The 17714-nt window shown below is 36.5% G+C and overlaps 1 protein-coding gene across 3 annotated transcripts in view; it reads left to right on the top strand.

Moving 5' to 3' along the window:
• The first annotated feature begins 1235 nt into the window (after nucleotides 1-1235).
• The window catches only part of LOC104133005 (SLX4 interacting protein), a 77401-nt gene continuing 60922 nt past the window's right edge, over nucleotides 1236-17714 (top strand). For 2 of the 3 annotated variants that reach the window (XM_035901730.1, XM_035901731.1), the window contains exons 1-3: nucleotides 1236-1269; nucleotides 1960-2022; nucleotides 5869-5917. Coding sequence is in view for 1 of the 3 variants with exons in the window: in XM_035901733.1 (XP_035757626.1) it covers nucleotides 5891-5917 (27 nt within the window). In the remaining 2 variants the exon portion in view is untranslated. The remainder of the gene's footprint in view (nucleotides 1270-1959; nucleotides 2023-5868; nucleotides 5918-17714) is intronic. The other variant, XM_035901733.1, reaches the window with a different exon arrangement.

Raw genomic sequence — 17714 nt, forward strand, 5'->3', positions numbered from 1 at the left:
GCTCCCGCCGCACATCCCTCAGCACTGCCTCGCCTGGTTCCCTCCAGTGCCGCCCCTCGCCTCAGTACCCCGTCCCGGCCCAGTGAGGTGTAAGCTTCTAAAGCACCGGCCAGGCTTAAAAATACCTGTATCTCCGATTTTTCTTCCTTGCTTAACTCCTGTTGCAGCCATCCCGCATGACTTCTGCGCGCACTTGTCTGAGCCGCCCTGCAGGCAGACAGTGTTGCCCTGACCAAAACAAGTTCAAGAAAACTTCAATGCCTGACCTCTTCTGGAAGTTTTTTCAGCTTACTCTATTTTGCACCTTTTCTGTAGTCACTCAGCTCTCTTTCTCTACTCCTGCAGTCGCTGTCAAGAATATCTTGCCTTATGTTCATGTGTTTCTATATTTTTAATTTATTTTTAACTTTGTGCATTGTTGCGGAGTTTACAACTGTAGCCAAACCCCCAAGTTTTTAATGCCTAATTTTCATACAGAAAGGAATATAATTTTTTTTTAAAGCTTTATGGAACGTTCATTGCATTCAGCTGTTCCACAAAACTTTAAAAAAAAAAATATTGGCATTCAGCAATGCAAAAAGGTAATAGCCAGTACTTGTCTGTAATAAGCACTCTGATGTTCCTCAGAGTTTCTCATTCCTTTAGTTCTGTGCAGTTCCATGTGATGAATAAGTAACATTTTTTGAAAGTGAATTGTTGAACTTTAAAGGTGAATTGGCAGTTTGTGAATGAAGGAGTGTAAATAGCAGTGAGCTAAAAATATGCTAACTTGTTAGAAGAGCAGTTCCCAAAGGTTAAGTGGAAAAATTGGGAAGTGGGCCTAAAAATCCTTAAACGGCAAAACGTGAAGTTTCTGGTATGTCTTTCCAGAACTAGAAATGCTTTACTAAATATGTGAATTGCTGAGTGTTAACACTGCTCATCCTAAGCTTAGGATCAGCTGTCAGAAACTGACTAAAATCAGCGTGCTGGAGCTGGGCTGGGCGGCGTTCTACTCCAATACCTAAGGATTGGAACGTTCAGAAAAATTATCTTTGATGTTGTGATAGTTAATTTTGAACTGTAAAACTAGTTAATGTTAACTCATCATAGGGAGCTTCTTAATTAGCATTTGTGGGTTTGTTTCTGCCTTTTTCAGGTGCCCAACTCTATGCACAAATGGTAAAGGCACCCAGAGATGGGCAGGGTGTGAATAGTTTGCAGGTGTTGTGTTAGAAGCTGCTGTATCTTCAGGTTTCCCTCACCACAGGAAGCTACTTCTTTGCTGAGGTAAGGTGCTGTTTGTCAGCTGGCGAAAACACTTTAGCTTGCTCTCTGGGAGGCCGTGTTTCCCAGCTTCTCCTGTCTGCCATCCCACTTAACAGCAAATTTAGGAAAGAAAGCTATTCTGCCGCATTATTTTTGAAGCATGTGTCACTCTAGCTATGGGGAACCTATGTGTTTAATTCTGGATCATGTTTTCTGCTGCAGGTTCTCCATCAAAAATTTAGGTGTTTAAATACTACAAATACTGTATAAAGACTTTTAAAAAATATATATATAAATACCATATAGCTTCTGAGAGGAGTTTTTCTGCCTTATTTGCTTATCTCCACATTTCCATATGTACAGTTTCCTTCAGAGGTTTGCATTAGTTTGCAACAGATATGGTATTCCATGAAACAGTCTTGTTACCAAATAGTAGCAATTGTAATAGACCTGTGTTTCTTGTGGGTTTTTTTCAACATAGCACAGGGTAATGTATTTTGGGGCTTACTGGCTTTTTTTCTTGTACAATTGATGGGTGGTTTTCCTCATTTTCTGATACCTTAGTATTGGGTATTTTTTAATCTGTGACAGTTCTGTGACTTTCCTGATGGTTCACGCATTAGGTATATTCTTTTTGGTTTTCTAAGGATTTGCTTATATTTATTCTGTCTGCTTTATTTCCCTTGTCTTATCTATATGGCCAATGCAAAGAATGGGGTAGTTGACAAACTCCCAAAGTCAGCTGACTCCCATGAAGAGCAAATTGAACCAAAGGTAACTTTTCTTGTGTATCTTTTTTTTCTGTTTTTATTTTCTTCTATTATTTTGTAAATTGGATTTGGAAAGGATTTCTGCCTGCTAGCAGTCCTTACATCAGTAGTAGCAGATTTGTGGCAGCATTCTGGATGGCAAATTGTTATGAAAAGGAGGTTGGTGATGCCAGAGTAAGTTCAGCTGATTCATCTCTGTGCTTCTTTTGTTCTCACGCTGGACGTGAGCATTTGGAGAAGAGATGATGCTGTGGCATGTTTTATTGCAACTCTTCTTCAAATTATTGCTGCTGTAAGGATTAATGATAAAACATTAGCAGTCCAAATACTGTTCTTTAGTTCACAGGCCTGCAGCATCAGTGTGAATTGTATGCTATATGCAGCTCAAAAATGGTGTACAATCTAGGTGAACTGTATTCCTGGAAGCATGAGGCAAAGTACCTTGTGTTCTATCATATCCCAAGGTACAGGTAACTCTGTATAAATGTTAAGTTTGTTCAACATTATTGTTGCTGTTGTAGGAGCCCTTGGTTGATTGATGGTGCACTCCACAGCAAACCGTGTTTGTAATTACAGATTTCCTAACTTCAGGCTATGATTCTAGCTACTTGGAGAAGAGACTACAGCATATAACACTCTCCTACTTTTTACTGTTTCTTGCTTACTGTTCTTCCTAATTGTTTTTGTTTTTTTTTTTGATTGTGGGTAGGAGGTAGGAATCATTAGTAAAACTCTAAATACTAGCCTTTCATTAAAATTAAAAACCTAATCCTGAAATGCTGCGGTGAGACTTTTTTTAGGAGAATTTGATGAGTAGTATGTGCCCAGGTTTTGTGATGTTTTGAAAGGGCTGTGATGTATCTTATTATTTGCTTTTTGTTTTTGCATGATGGTGTGGGTAGTCCTTCCTTGGAGTTCTTGAACACCAAGAATACAATGTTGTACACCATTACAAGGAACTGAGAAGCGCAGTTGGTTTTCGCTTGGTGGCTGCCATTTCCCTTTAGCATCTCTTCTGACTAGTTCTAGAAGCTGCTGTTCCAAGAATTTCTCAGTCTTATCTCCTCCTAGATTCTTCTTGAAGTTGTTCTAGTATGTTTACTTTCTATAGAGTAGCACCTTACTACCTGACTGAATTAAAATACGATATTCCAAGTGGTCCAGAGCGTTGTTCCTTACATTGTGTTTCTTGAATTTGTTATTGGTAAAGTTGACAGAATTTACTCTGATAAGGTAGAAGAATTTCTAGGGCTGTTTTGTGCAAGGAAGAATGATAGTTGTGTGGCATAGGGCATGGTATTCCAGCTTCTGTCTGCATGACTTATTTGAAAATTCAGTTTCCTCTGTATAACTTTGTTTACTATTACTGTGCAGTTGATAAAAGCTCTAACTTTGAGCTTTTTCAGAACATAGTTGAAACATCTTATTAACTAAATTAAAGTTTATTTTCAGTAGTTACTTGCAGAATGGTTCTCAGTTCAAACTCATTTTAACCTGGCTACAGTAACAACCATTTTACTTCTCACTGTTGCTGTTTCTTACTGCTTGGATATTGATATGATATATAGTAAACAAATCATTGAAGTAATTGGGAGTTTTCCTTGAGCCAGTGGAGTTGTGCCCTTGTTATTTCAGATTTTCTGGTAGTTGTTTTGCATCTCATGTCTCAGCATTTGGATATTTGGAATGGAAGCACTGCATAAAAGTGTTTATTTAGTTCAAAATGATTACTGTTGAATTTTAAGACTAAAATTATCTGTGCCATGCTGTGTAGTTGTAAAGTGGGTCTTTATTTTGTTTTGCACGTTTTTGAAGTTCAGCAAGGATGATGACTGCATTTTGAAGTGTGTAAGTGTAGTGCCTGACAGACACATATCGCCAGCCTGACTTGTATCCTGAAATTTTGACAGCTCTATTGCAGGGCTTTACAATAATTTGAAGTATGCGGTGAGAAATGGTTATGTCTTCCTGCATTCTTACTGTTTTCCTATACCATCTTTTACAAAATTGACTGGATTTGTCTAAAGAAACTAATCCTTTAGGAAACTTTAGAGTGTAAAAGGCAGCTCTATTCTCAGTGTAGTTTCTGTTGCAGTTCATCTATTGCGAGTAGCAGCTACTGACACTTTTTTCTTTCTTGATTTTGAAGCTTGAACTGTATTGTTTGCATACTCTTATCTTTTGCCAATATACTGAGACCCTTTTTCACCTGGTTTTCTGTCCAAGTTTCTTCCTTGTCTGTTGCCTCCGTTCCTATCCTGTGTGAAAATAGAATGAATGTATCTTACTTTTTTTTATTCCTGGGTTTTTGTAGATATTAATTTGGTATCATAGGGCCTGTTCCATGTCTCTTCTGAATCCTAACGTTGTGGGGTTAGCTGGAAAGACTTCAATGAATTTAACCTAACCTTCTGCGTTTTGACAAGTGACTGTTTAGCTCCCATTTGTGTGGAGAATGAACTTCCCTGCTAGTTTCAGTGCTGTATCCATAATTGTTGTCAGTTTAAAAAAAAAAAAAAAAAAAAAAAGCAGTTAAAAACCTGAAATCAGTGTGAAAGTTGACTAGGCTTGTGGTTTGGCTTGCGAGCATACTTGAAGTTTGTAGTCATTTGAGTGAGATACAACGTTCTCCTAAGGGTGTGTGGGGAATATTAGCAACTAATTGGAGGTTTCTTCTTGTGCCTAAGGGATGGTGCATTTAACTTCCAGCATGAATGTTTCCTGAGTTACTTGGAATGGTCTGAGGCAGGATCAGCGTCTGTGCAGCTAAAAGTACATCACTCAATATCCCAAATTAAGCAATCTAAATCCTGCTTGGAATAAGCAAGAGAAGAGGATGTCTAAATTTTACTTTACTTATGTGCAACCACAGTAATGCTCAGGTCATGTTGCTTTATGCATGTAGTAATCTAAAACTTTAAATATACATAATGTGTATATATACGCATACTATGTGCATCAGAAGCCGTAGTTTCTTATTTAAATTAAAAAAAAAAAGTGACTGTGCTTCGTTCTTGAACTGGTTTAAACTCTGATACTGCTGATTACCAGAACTCCAGGTAGTGAACAGGCATCTCAGTTCTGAAGTTTGCATACTGCTTCTTGGTCAGAAAGCAAATTTTGAAATTTGCTTAGTGTTGCTGAGCCCCTGTTAAGACAGCATGATGGAGAATATTATTTCTATAGGAACATTGTTGTATGTGTGCTGCTGTGGGCTCCCTATCTCAGTGGAAATGGACTATGCACAAGGTAGGACGGGATGAACTTTACGTAGAGAGGTTTGAGGACTCTCTTGACTAGAGTGGGCATTATTTCATGTATTAACACTGTTTTTTCTTGAAAACAATACTTTTTAGAATTTTGTGTTTCCTTCCCTCTTTTGTTCTTCATTCTTTCTTTAAGCTATGCAAAAGGATTTTCTGTGAAGCTATTATTTTGAAAGAGAAACTAGGCAAGGGGCCATATACATAGGGATCCTGTGGTTGAGACAGTAGTAAAGCAATATTCCAGGTTTAGTCTGCTGCTCTCTGAAAGGCTTCTTGAGGATAAGGAAGGTGGGTTTTTCTCTGTTTTGTTACTGTTTTGAAAGAAGAGTTCTAATTTTATAGTTAATGTATTGGATGCTAACTGCCTGAACAGTTATGAGGTTCACTAAAAGAAATGAACACAGGTAGCTAAGTAATTCTTCTTTAAACAAGAATTGTCCTTGGTTTTCTTAAATCAGAGTGTAGGGTTTGAAGAACAGCAATAATGAAATAAGTGAGTAATAGATTTTAAAAATCCTTTTTAATTGGTGTAGAGATCTCAGTTTTTCTATTGTGCTGATCACTTTTAATTGATATTTTTATAGGCCCAGCTTACACTGAACTGTCATGGCATCCAACAAATTTGTCATTAAGGTAAGTAGAATGTCATAGCTTTGATTTAAAAAAAAAAAACTGTAATACTGCTTAGAATGTGTGTATATTGATTTTAAAGTTAATGATGAAGAGGTGCATCCTTCAGGCTTCTGGTCATAGTAGCATATTTTCTGTCAGCTTTTCTCTCTTTGGAAGCAAACCTTTTGAATCTCTGCTGTATTGTGGCAGTGTCTGTGATGTCAGCTGAAGATTAAAATTGTGTAACTGAAAGTGATTAGTTGTGTAGTAAGAATTAGAAACTGCATGAATTCTCAATAAAACAGTATTTACTACCTGAAATAAAATTTAGGGTTGATTCTTCTCTTACTTTAATCTTGCAATGTTATTTATGTGCTATCCAGGTAATCTAAGAGGCCTTGGTTTAAGGCATAGAAATGTTATTAAACTCTTTATCACACTTGACTCTTATTAGCATCTTTTTTGCCTCTCTTCCCATTGTCAGGGCTTAGTTGTCTTATATCCAGTAAAATGCCATTGCAGTTTATTTTGCAAACAGTCTCTGACTTTTGGTTATATATCTGAAGAATAATGCTTTTCAAAACATTCTGCAATGAACGTAGCGCTTCATAATTCTTCTACCGTAAGCATAACGGCTTATCAATAAATAAAACTAATTGTTCAATAAAAATTGTGAAACCTTCTCTTTTGGACCTTCTCTCCTGTTTCTGTGTTCCTGTATGTCTAGGGGAATTTAGGTAATGCTTACATTTCAAAGTGATTAGCACAACATGTTATTCTCTTGCAAATATTTTTTCCAGGAGTTTTCTTAACAGAAGAGACATTTTCCTCTGTGATTAGCTTGAGTTTTTTGGAGGGCCGGTACAAAAACCTTCCTGACTGATCAGGCTGTGGAAGCTGTTGATACCTGGTTTTGTGGGTAACCAACCTGTTCAACAAGCAGACCAAACAATTTTTCTGAGCTATGTGTTCTTTTCCAAGGAAAACTGCTGTCATTTAGTGGGATGTTTGCTTTAATTTTTTTACTGTTTAACATGATTGTAAGCCTTAAATTGACAATATCCTGTCTGTACTGTTCACTGCTTCTGAATTGATACAGGAGTTAGGAGAAATATCTTTGATTTTGAGCACATTTTAGCTGATACTCCCAGTCTATATGCCACTGATGAGGGTAACAACAGGAGCTGACGCTGAAGGCATTGGTTTTCTCAGTTGAGAACTCTTGATATCATCAATATTAATGTAAGTGCCCAAGAAAACAAGCAGTGCGAGTTCAAATATCTTCACTAGATAAAAAGCTTTAAGATATTTGATTACTGGCCTGCATTATTACAGCTTGCTGGTCCAGCATAGACAGTTTATGGGTAATCAGCATGTACCCTGGCAATCACTAAAGTAGTTTAACATCACTGAGTATTCTGAGCAAATGGATAGGTTCTCACTGAGCATGCGTTCGTAGGTAAGCAGTATACAGATACAACTTTTGAGAGTGCCAATGAGATACAATTTTCTTTCTGATAGTATTTGAGAAATGAGGGTAAGTGTTTGCATGCACTGAATGTTGAAAATTAACTTTGCCTTGACTAAAATGTATCAAACGTAATGTAAATATGTGAAAAGCTGATTGGAATTCATTTTGTGCACAGATGTGTGACGTTTTACTTGTTAGCTCAGGGATCATGTGTGAATTTTTGATTCTTTACATTCACTGGATTTGTATTTAAAGGGAATATTCCCTTTTTAAAGACTGTTCAACTTTTAATATAAATTTTTCAGGGAAGATCCCTGTGCAGAAGATTCTCTATTAAAAGGCAGAAAATATTCTCACTCCTTTCTGCAGGGGGAGTGTAGGAAATACTATGTTCTTACTTTCAGGTTTCTCGTGTTTGAAATTGGTATTTTACTGTGTCTTGAAATGTTTCATGAATGCCTTGTCTCCTACCTTCTCTACTTTTAAGTTTTTTAGATTTTGTAAGCACGTGTATGTTAATCTTTTTGGTAAGAGAGCAAAAAATACAGCTTATCGCTCTTTCAAGTCTTATCTGACTGGAACATAATTAAGAGGAAAACACCTATGATATGTTTAATGGCTTTGCTTCTTAACAACACGTATTTTATATGAGAATCTCTGTACCTCCAATGTAATGGTCAGTTATTTTCAGTAGAGGGAGTAGTTGACCTACTTTTGAAAGGCCATCCTAAGCTTGGTTTTATGGGCAATTAAGAGTGATTGAAATAAAATAATTGGTGCAGTAAAATAGCTTTAAACCTTAATACAAAACCTACAGTTAGGTCCTAAACACACTGTCTTCTCTTGCCAAGTGGCTCTATGCCATGGTGTTGTGACGTGCAATAGATAATATTTTATGCAAGTTAATTTGATCAGCGACTTTCAATTTTAGGAAATATTGATACTTCATAAAGCACTGCATGGTAAAATACCCCCAAATCTGGAAAATAAGGCATATGAATTTAATTAAGCTTTCTCTGTGTGTTGCTAAAATATTTTACTGCTGTTCTGAGAAATAAATCTTAACTTTAATTGCTGAGGCTTAAAGCAAAATCATGAACTCTATATGGATTTGAAAAATAATATCACTAGGGCCTTGTTTAAAACTTTGGACAAACTAGAAAGAATTGCTCTTCCATAATTGTGTGAATTGACTTTATTCATGCCAAACTGCAAAACTAAATATAGTAATTTTTATGGCGGTAGTAGAAAAATTTCATTTACTGTTTTCTGCAATTCGTTCATTTGCCAAATGCTAAAGACTTTAAGTTGTTACCACATTTCAATAGCTCAGCTCAAAGGGAAGCTTTTGTTACTTTGCCATTTCCTACTTTGAGAAATTAAGAACTCCATTCTGTCTCAGATTTGTAGGCCTTTGCTAGCACATATCTTAGATGAAGATAATTATAGTTTGTGTTCCTTCTGGTCATCCAGCCAGCACACTCTGCAGTCAATTTTTCAGCAGTGTTCCGTGTTATTAATTTAAATTACGGTATGCTGGAAATGTAGATGAAACTTTTTGCTTGCTTTAAATTGCAAATTCCTTTGAAGCAGCAAGCATATTTTTCTGTTTTATATTGGGAACAAAAATGGAAGTACTGGATATGATTGGACAGAAAAATGATAGTACGAGTGTAATGTGTTCAATTTTCCCCTTCATTTTGCTTGTGTATGCATCCTTTACTTTTTTATGTTGATGTATCTTAATGTAATCATTAAGATATTGGTTTATAACCAAAAGTGTCTTAACATCTGTCTTTGCATATCTTACAAGTGCTCCATGAAAGGAGGTGTGCATAGAAATAATGTTGATTATAGCCCCTAACAGTATGTAGAAAGAAACGGAAAGATATCTTCCTGCCAGACAGTGTGCTATTGTGTACTTACACTGCTGTGTGGGTCATTTTAGGGTCTGTTCACAGACCTGTAGAAGGTATTACTGTGTTTGGTCTGGAATAAGAAACGCACAGTTTATTTTGAAGGGGCCTTTTTTGATATTTCCATGTGTGTTTGAATATGTAAATAGATGCCTAGTGCTAAAGCTTTGCCATTTCTCTGGCCTTTCCAGTGCTTTCTTTTTCTTAGCTGCCAGTTGAAATGTAATGCAGTGATAGTATGTCGACAAAGATTTCTGTATCAGATATGTCTGTTTGGATGATCTTTAGGTGACATCTAAGTGGGCAAGACAGATTAAAGTTCATGTTTCTGTGACGTGTGTCCGATGAATTAGCTAATCAATATTTCTGTAAATATTTTGCTGTACGAGAAAGTGGTGTGTTTGCTACTTGAGAGTTGTTTGCAGAGAAAAAAAACTAGGGAGATGATGTAGATTTTCTTGTGTAATTTTCAATTTTTTTTTTATTCCATATAATGAGTAATGGAGGATAGAAAATCCATTCCACTGCTATATTAAGTCCATAGACAGATGAATGCAGTGATCTCAAGTGGAGAGCGACAACAGGGAATACCGTTTGTGTTTAAACTAATTTTTTCATTTGTTGTGACCGCTCAGAGTTACTAGACTGATGCTACAGCTGCTTTTTTTACATGCATAGTTTTGAACTGTTTAGTATACTGATTTCCAGTTTGAGAGCTAGGTTTTTTCAGAGTGCTTAGTTAAAATAACTAATAAATATGGTATTTTCTAATGTCTATTTCTTTTTCACCATTGCAAAACTAAGACATTGGTATGTGAAATTCCTGTAGTTGGGAGTTTGGAGTACTTAGAAATGTTTCAATAGAAATACACTAAGATTAAGTTTTCTACAATGAGAGAGAATTTGTAAAATTTCTCCAAACTGATTAAAGTTTGTTGAATTTTAAGTGTACTGTATGTTCTTACATTTGCTTTTTAGGTGTTTAAAAACTGAAAAAATAGCTATATTAACCATTTAATAGTGGTTTTCTAGGGATGGTATTCTCCTAAAGCAACATTGCTCAGAAGAAATGTGAATATAGGTGGCTGGAATTGTTATCAAGTAGCATCATACACTTCACTCGGCTGTGATGTTCGTTTTGATACGAATGTATAAAATATGATACTTGTCTAAAAGATCTTAGATGTCTTAAGAAGATAACAAGGGTCCTGAGGGAAAATATGATTTAAAATCGGATGTAGAAAACAGTACTAATGGATGGAGGGACATCTATTTAATTTTCTGTCTTAACTCTATTTAATTTCCAATTTCATGGGACCAGATATGGAATGACTGAAGTGATGAGTAAATAAGTTCCAGAAGAAAGAAAAGAGGAAGCTGGGAGGTAGAGGGGGGGAGGAAAATTAAGCGTATGGTCTAATTGTAAACCTCCTGGAGTTAATGGAAGTTTCCTCACTGACCTCAGAGGATTAATTTTCAAGCCTAGGGAAATGATGAGTGGATGAAGAGTTGAGAGATTAAAGTGCTAGCAAAAGGAGAAAGGAATAGGAAGCCAGAGGAATAAACATCAATAGTGGAAACACTGCTTTCACGGGGATCACTTCAAATAAGAAGTAAAAGGATAGTTCAACTTGCATTACTTTTTTTGGTAATTCAGATAAATCTGATTAGTTTTAAAAGTACCAGTTGTACCAGAAAATTAGGTTTTGTTAGTTGTGAGCACTATACCACTATGACAGTGGTACCACATTCTAAATACGCACCATGCCAAGTAATACTATTTTTTTTTTTTTTAGATTAATTCAAAGATGCAATCTCCATAATATTTGTCATATGCCTTATTTCTGATCAGCGCTACCCTATTTTACACCTCCACTGTTCTGCTTCATGGTGGTACTGTCTGCCTGACCCCTGAGTCCAGCAGTGAAGGAGGAAGGGATGGGAAACTTAGAAGCAGACTTCAATCTCTCAGAGTCCAGCAAAACATCAGGGCTTAGCAGAGATGCTGCATGGGGTCACTGAATGTCTTTAGGTCCTGGGAGAGGCTTCAGCTTGCACTGTAGGTGAAATTCTTCAATTCTTTCCAGTGAGTTCAGATGGAGGTTAGTTAGGCTGGGTGGTAAAGGGATCCATGTTTCAAAACAGTTTAATGATGCAGTGATGCAGTTTTTGCTCTTGATGTTAGTATCGTGAAAATTAAATATAAAAATTTTTGTATTGTTTTATGTGGCCTTTCTCCACCCTGGACAATGTAGATGGGTTCTGATATGTGGAAGTTATCTGAGTATTTGATATATGAGTGTGTTCTGACTGGACAATGGAGTAAAAGGGAGAAGAGAGACTGACGACACATTTTTATTCTTTCCTGATGTTTCATCCATGTGGTTCATAACTTCCTTAAAAGGAGTCTATTTTTGAAAGCAAAATTATTGCTCGGTTTCAATTCTCAAATAAAAGCTTAGTTTCTGGACATTTTGTGTTCACTGCAGCACTTAGTCAACCATGACTTTGCAGTATTTTTGACTCAGTAGCCAAACTTTTCCTTAAATAATGGTACCCCAGGACATGGCACTGTATTTCAGTATTCTGCTGCAGTCATTGCTAAGCATGAGCATTGATGACGCTCAGCTATTGTGAAAACCCTTTAAACTGCTGATAAAAAGATGACTCATGGTCACCTGATGAAAACAGATTCATTACCATGACTCCAAAAACTTTAGATCCCATGTAAGTGTTTCACTTCCCACACTAGTTCTTCTAAAAGGGATGATGATGCAGTTATTTTCTAACAGTTGACAGCTGCTCAATTAAGCTGTGACAATGTGGTTGGCAAAAACTATAAATTCCAGACTTTTTTAATAATAGTTTAAGGAACTAAAATCTGTATGAGCTATGAAGAAGTCACTAACATTATTTGCAGTGTTACTTGGAGTGTTTTCTAATCAAATTATACTCTTTAGATTTCATTTACCACTACTGAATTAAGTTCTTTCTATAGTGGATCCGACCCAAACCTCACTGAAGTCAATGGGCTTTGGATCAGAGCCTGTAGGAGTATATTGGTAGCACACTGTAGCTTAACGAAGGACATACTAATTTATTTCATAAACGGCCTTCCTCAGTTCAGTTTATCTGTCTTCTTAGGCTAGGTTGGAAAAATACTGAAAAGTGATACAGCCAAATAATAAAATATAAATCAGCTTTAATTCCAGTATGAAAAAGAGTAAAATGAAGACCCCTGTGTTGTCGACTTACGATTGCCTAGGGACTGTGAAAAGATTAATAAAGTGAACATAGAACTATGAAAAACCATTAAATTAGACTTTAGGTGTATATGATTCTGTGTTATAAAGCAGAAGAAGGTTCCTAGCAAGAAATTGAATGTGGAGTAGTTTGGGATGGTTCATTCACTCTTAATGATCAGGAGTTTGACTGGTGATTTTTGTCATATGCTTTTTTCCCTCTTTTGACTGGAAATGTTTCTAACTTGAAATGCTGTGAGACACCAATGAGAAAATCAAAATATTAAGTGATTTCAAATGTGTATGATTGAAACTTTAGCTAGAATGGATAATGTTGGTCTGTGTATGGGACCAATATAAAAATATTATTTTCCTCTTTAAACAGATATTGAAGAAGTAAAATTCATGCTTTAAAATTTAACATGTAGACTTCTACAATTTTTTTAGTTATATCTCCATTTCTGTTTGTTTTTTCCATTGATTTTCCAGCTGACTCATTTCAAACTTAGATGATGAACATTATGTATGTATTCTGTGCTAAAAACTGGGCTCATCTAGAGTCATCTAGTTTGAAAAAGAATGGTCTGATCAGAATTGTATATTAGCTTCAGATATTAAGAAAAAAAAGGTAGAAACAAGATAAATTTCTTAGATGCTATAATATCAGTGATATAAACTATGTCAACAAATTACATATAGGAAAGTCATGGCTTGTTTGTGTGGTGTTTGGTTCTGTGCATCCCCCTCATTCTGCCCCCCCCCTCCCCCCCCGAATCCCTCTTCACCATTTTCACTGCCATAAGCAACGTGGTAATGAAGAGGCAAAAAGTTGCAGATTTAATAAAGAAATTCAGTAATCATGTCAGAAACGCATTTGGCAAGCTACAACACGGAGTAAAGTGGTATCTTAATTGACAAAAAAGAACTCTTACTACAGAAGGCAAGTTCTGTAGAGTTTGTCAGTATTCTAGCCCTTCTGCTGTTGTGTATTGCTCCATCCTTCTGTTTTTTAACAGAATCTGTCTACTTTTGCCTGAAAGAATAAGCACCTATATATAATGAAGAAAAATTCAGATTAGCTGTATAGGTTCATTTAGTCATACAAAGAAATGGTAAATGAAGATAGGTTTTGCCAAGCTATGGTATACCTTTGCATATCAAGCTAACCTCTTTTTATTTCCTTGCTTCATAGAATTCAGTATTTTTAATGAGACCTACATAAGACAACTGCCTTCTTACTACAAACCAGTATTTGTAGCTGAGAGATTTTCACTTGGGAAAAGAATAGTTTGTGGTCTAGATGGTGTGCAGATGGTTTTGAACCAAAATTTTAACTTCAGTGATTTGAATGCTTCAAGATGATCTTTTCCTGTTGGCTGTGTGCGCTTTGCTAGGGAAGTATGGTCCATTTATGAAGCCTTAAGCGAAGTGTCATTTTTCTTGGGTTTGTACTTCCTTGTCTTTGTAGCTTCATTGAAGTTTCTTTGCTATTTCTGCTGTCTGTATGTTTTATAGGCAGATCCTTTTGCGTGAAATCCTGAATCTACAAGGTTCAGCAAAACACTTTATTCCTTTTCTGTGTAACTTGCTACGTACATATGAAATAGCATTCAAGTAGAGAATTGCTGTAAGGATGTTGTATTAAATACTTTTTTAAGAACAGTTAGTTGCTAGTCTTGAGGGAGAGTAAGGAAAAGAACAGAGGTAAGGAAGAATGACGTGGGGTTTCCACATGAGAAGATGTGACATAGCCACAGAACATTTTCTCAGCATTTTCATATTGTTGATGACTGAGGTTTGAGGATATCTGTAAAGGTACTACAGGAACTCTGTCCTCATTTTACTCTAAAAACCTGTGCAATAACTAAACTAAACTAAGCTCTATTCCACGTGCAACGTCCTCTTTGCAAGGCCCTGCTTAGTTTCCAGGAAATAGTAAGATGCCTGGCATGTCTGACACCACTCAACTGGTGAAACAATAGTTTATATAAGATACTGTTAAATACAGTCTTTCAAGTTCAAGCCAATATTCTCCTATTTTAAACTCAGAGGGTCATCTTTGTTCATTAAATATACTGGTGATTTAATAGCACTCATAACTAACCAAATATACATGCTTGTGGTTTATCCTGCTTTGTATCATAGAGATAAAGGCTGATAAGAGAAGTGAGTAGCTCTGAACATAAAATATTTGCTGAACTAAAGAGTTGGGAAAGAGCTAAGTCTTGGGCCATTAAAGAGGATCTGTTCAATGCCAAGATCCTAGGATTTGACAGTTGGTAGGGTCATGCAGTATATAACTTTCCCTGCTTTATTTTGACATTCCTGTAGTATAAAAATAGGAAGGAGAGTAATATAAGTAGCACTAACGTGGTGCGTTGCCTTGCCATAATAAGGTAATCTTCAGTAGTGGAAAACAAGCTTATAAAGAGTTATTCCCTTTGTGGTAGTGTCTGTAAGCCTGTGGCTCTTGTTTTGCTGGGTGTTAAATTGTCAGTCGCAATCCACGTCTCGGGGAATTTACAAACAATTTAGATGATAGGAGTAAGTCTGACACATCCAAAGTTGGAAACGAAGCCCATAATTTAAAAAAAGCAATCAAACTAAAACATTCTCTCCTCAAATAAGTGTTGAGTACTGAGTGTTTGTAGTGTATTATGAAATAGACTGAATAGCAATGACTGGTTATTAAACCATTGTTGGCTACCATGGGCATCCCAGGGGAGAGAAATCTTACAGGAGGATTTGGAATAAAACAACAACATTGATTTATAGATTTCTTCAGAAAATTGTTACAATTTGTCACTAGTTTTAAATCTTTATATGTCAAGTTATGCATCCTTTAAGAAATGGATTTAAATATTTTGCTTTTATTGTTTGGTGAGAGCAGAGAGTGCTGTTTAGAGATGACCTTAAAAGACTGAAAAAAAAATGCTAAGGGAAGTGTTTCTTTGCCTATATCCCTTCACCCTGATAATTGGCAGGAATTGTGATTTGATTTGCAGAATGTTTGGAGGATATAACGAGGCATACTTGCTGATTATGAACTGAAAAGAGATTTAATTACAGATGCCCACTGCATTCTACATAGTTCAGAAAATTGCTAATCTGAAGCCATTTTCTGTAGGGCTATTAGAGATAGTTCACATATTGTCATTGTTGTTGATGAGAGGCCTACATTATTTAAGCATGTAGGAACTGTTGGTATTCAGTATAGTTTTGTAAATTCCTATTTGGACTATGCTACAAATTTTGGGAAGGAAAAATCCAGTGAATAAAAAATATTGAAAGTTCGGAAGTGAAGTGATACTCAGATCATTAGAACCTACCTTTTTGTTAGAGTATCTTTTGCAAGCATCAAGAAATGTCACAGTATTTCAAGCTGTACACGTAGAAAAACACTTAAAGCTCTGCTGTTAGTAGCCAGAATGGTGACAGGGTGAGGCAACCATTACGTACCATTAAGAGGCAGCATTCCCACTCCAAGCAGAGAAAATGAAGGTGGTAAAACACAGTTACCAGATGTGTAAGTTGGCTAGGCCGTTGCATCTGTAACGAAGTGTTGTGGGTACCACTGGTGGTTATAGTTAAAACATAATAGGAAGTTTGATCTTCACAGTGGACTGCAAATTCAAAGCTAGTTTGGAAGGAGAAGATACTTCTGGAATCAACAGCAGCATTGCTCGTCATTGTTCCTTGGAGACTCATGTGTAAACAAAGCCTTGCTTCACATGCTCTGCCAGTTTGGTATTCCTCCCTTACACAGAGATATTGGGAATAATAGACTGTCAAACACTTCAGCTTTTTTTTTTTTTTTTTTTTTTTAATTAAGCAGCAAAAAGTGGAGAACTTCAGTATCACTGTTAACTCTCATTAGCTGTGGGGTCTCTTTTATGAGCTTTTCCAAATGATAACTGAATAGTAATACGGAGTTGTGCCTGCTCTTCAGAGAGCACAGGTGTTCCTCAGCTTCTACCCTCCTACTTCTAGTCCATGTAAGAAGTGGCTGTATCCTTACACCAGACTTTAGCTACACAGATAGTGGTGACTTCAAATTGATGCAAATGGTAGTTTCAGGATAGGCACCATAATGGTATTTAAGAGGGTAAGCTTTATAGTAATGCCCACATCAAAATCTCTGCTGCTGCTGGCTGTCATCATACTGGTACTTGATTGTGAAATACTGCTTCTTTCTCTTTGGATCGCCACACAGATTTAGTGGGTAGACCTTCATCAGCAAGTGGCATGCTCGTTTCTCTCAACTTGACCATCTGTAAATTAGCTCAGTGGTCCTCAAGGTGTTTGGATTAGTTCCCTTGTCTTTTCAGTTATAGTTTGGATCTCTTCAAAAAGTCAGTATGCTACATGTTTAGATGTTACAGTAGTAAGATGTTAGTCCAAGTCTATTAAAATATAATGTAGTTTAAATGAGATGCTGTCTATTACCTTACTAGTGTGGTGAAAACCAGCACTTTTTTTTTTTTCAAATGGTAGTTCTGTTGTGGGCTGTATGATGGAGGTTCCCATGTATTTAAGGTGAGGATTCCAGGCTTTTCCACAAAATGAAAAGACTATGAAAACTCTGTTCTGTGATAGCTCAATCTCAGCAGCGAAGATCTCCCTTGCTTTTGTTTTCATGTTTATAGCAGCACCTTTTAGAGACTTACAAATCAGACAACTGGGGAAAGAAAGAGTAAAATGAAGAGTGGCAGGGCCGTGGGATGGACTGCAGAAGGTCAGCATCCAATGAGGGAGCAACTTTGGGATAAGTTTTCACCTGTAACTGTTGTTAAATAGCAGGGGTGCGTGTTTAATTTTTTAAATTGCAGATTATAAGCACAAAAATGCAATAACGTACCATTAATATTCTAAGGAACAGATTGCACATTAGCAGGTAACAGGATTGGAATGATTATGCTGCTACCCAAACAGAAAGAAAATCTGTCACGGAATACTTGTGTATTCTGGAGTTTCCCCCTGTGACTTCCATAGGCAGCTTCTGCAATCTGGCATTATACAGAAGAAATTCTCAGGCCTTTCTTGGTTTGTTGTTGCCATCTTCACCCAATCCATTAACGTTTCTGGACTAGAGCAAAAGCTGAATGTTTACAAATAATTCCACTCTGAAGAAGAAATCCACAGCATAAAGCTTCCTTTAGCTAAAATAAAATACAATAAACTCGCTATCA

Source organism: Egretta garzetta, unplaced genomic scaffold (genome assembly GCF_000687185.1).
Source record: "Egretta garzetta isolate BGI_Z169 unplaced genomic scaffold, ASM68718v1 scaffold419, whole genome shotgun sequence".
NCBI classification, from domain to species: Eukaryota; Metazoa; Chordata; class Aves; order Pelecaniformes; family Ardeidae; genus Egretta; species Egretta garzetta.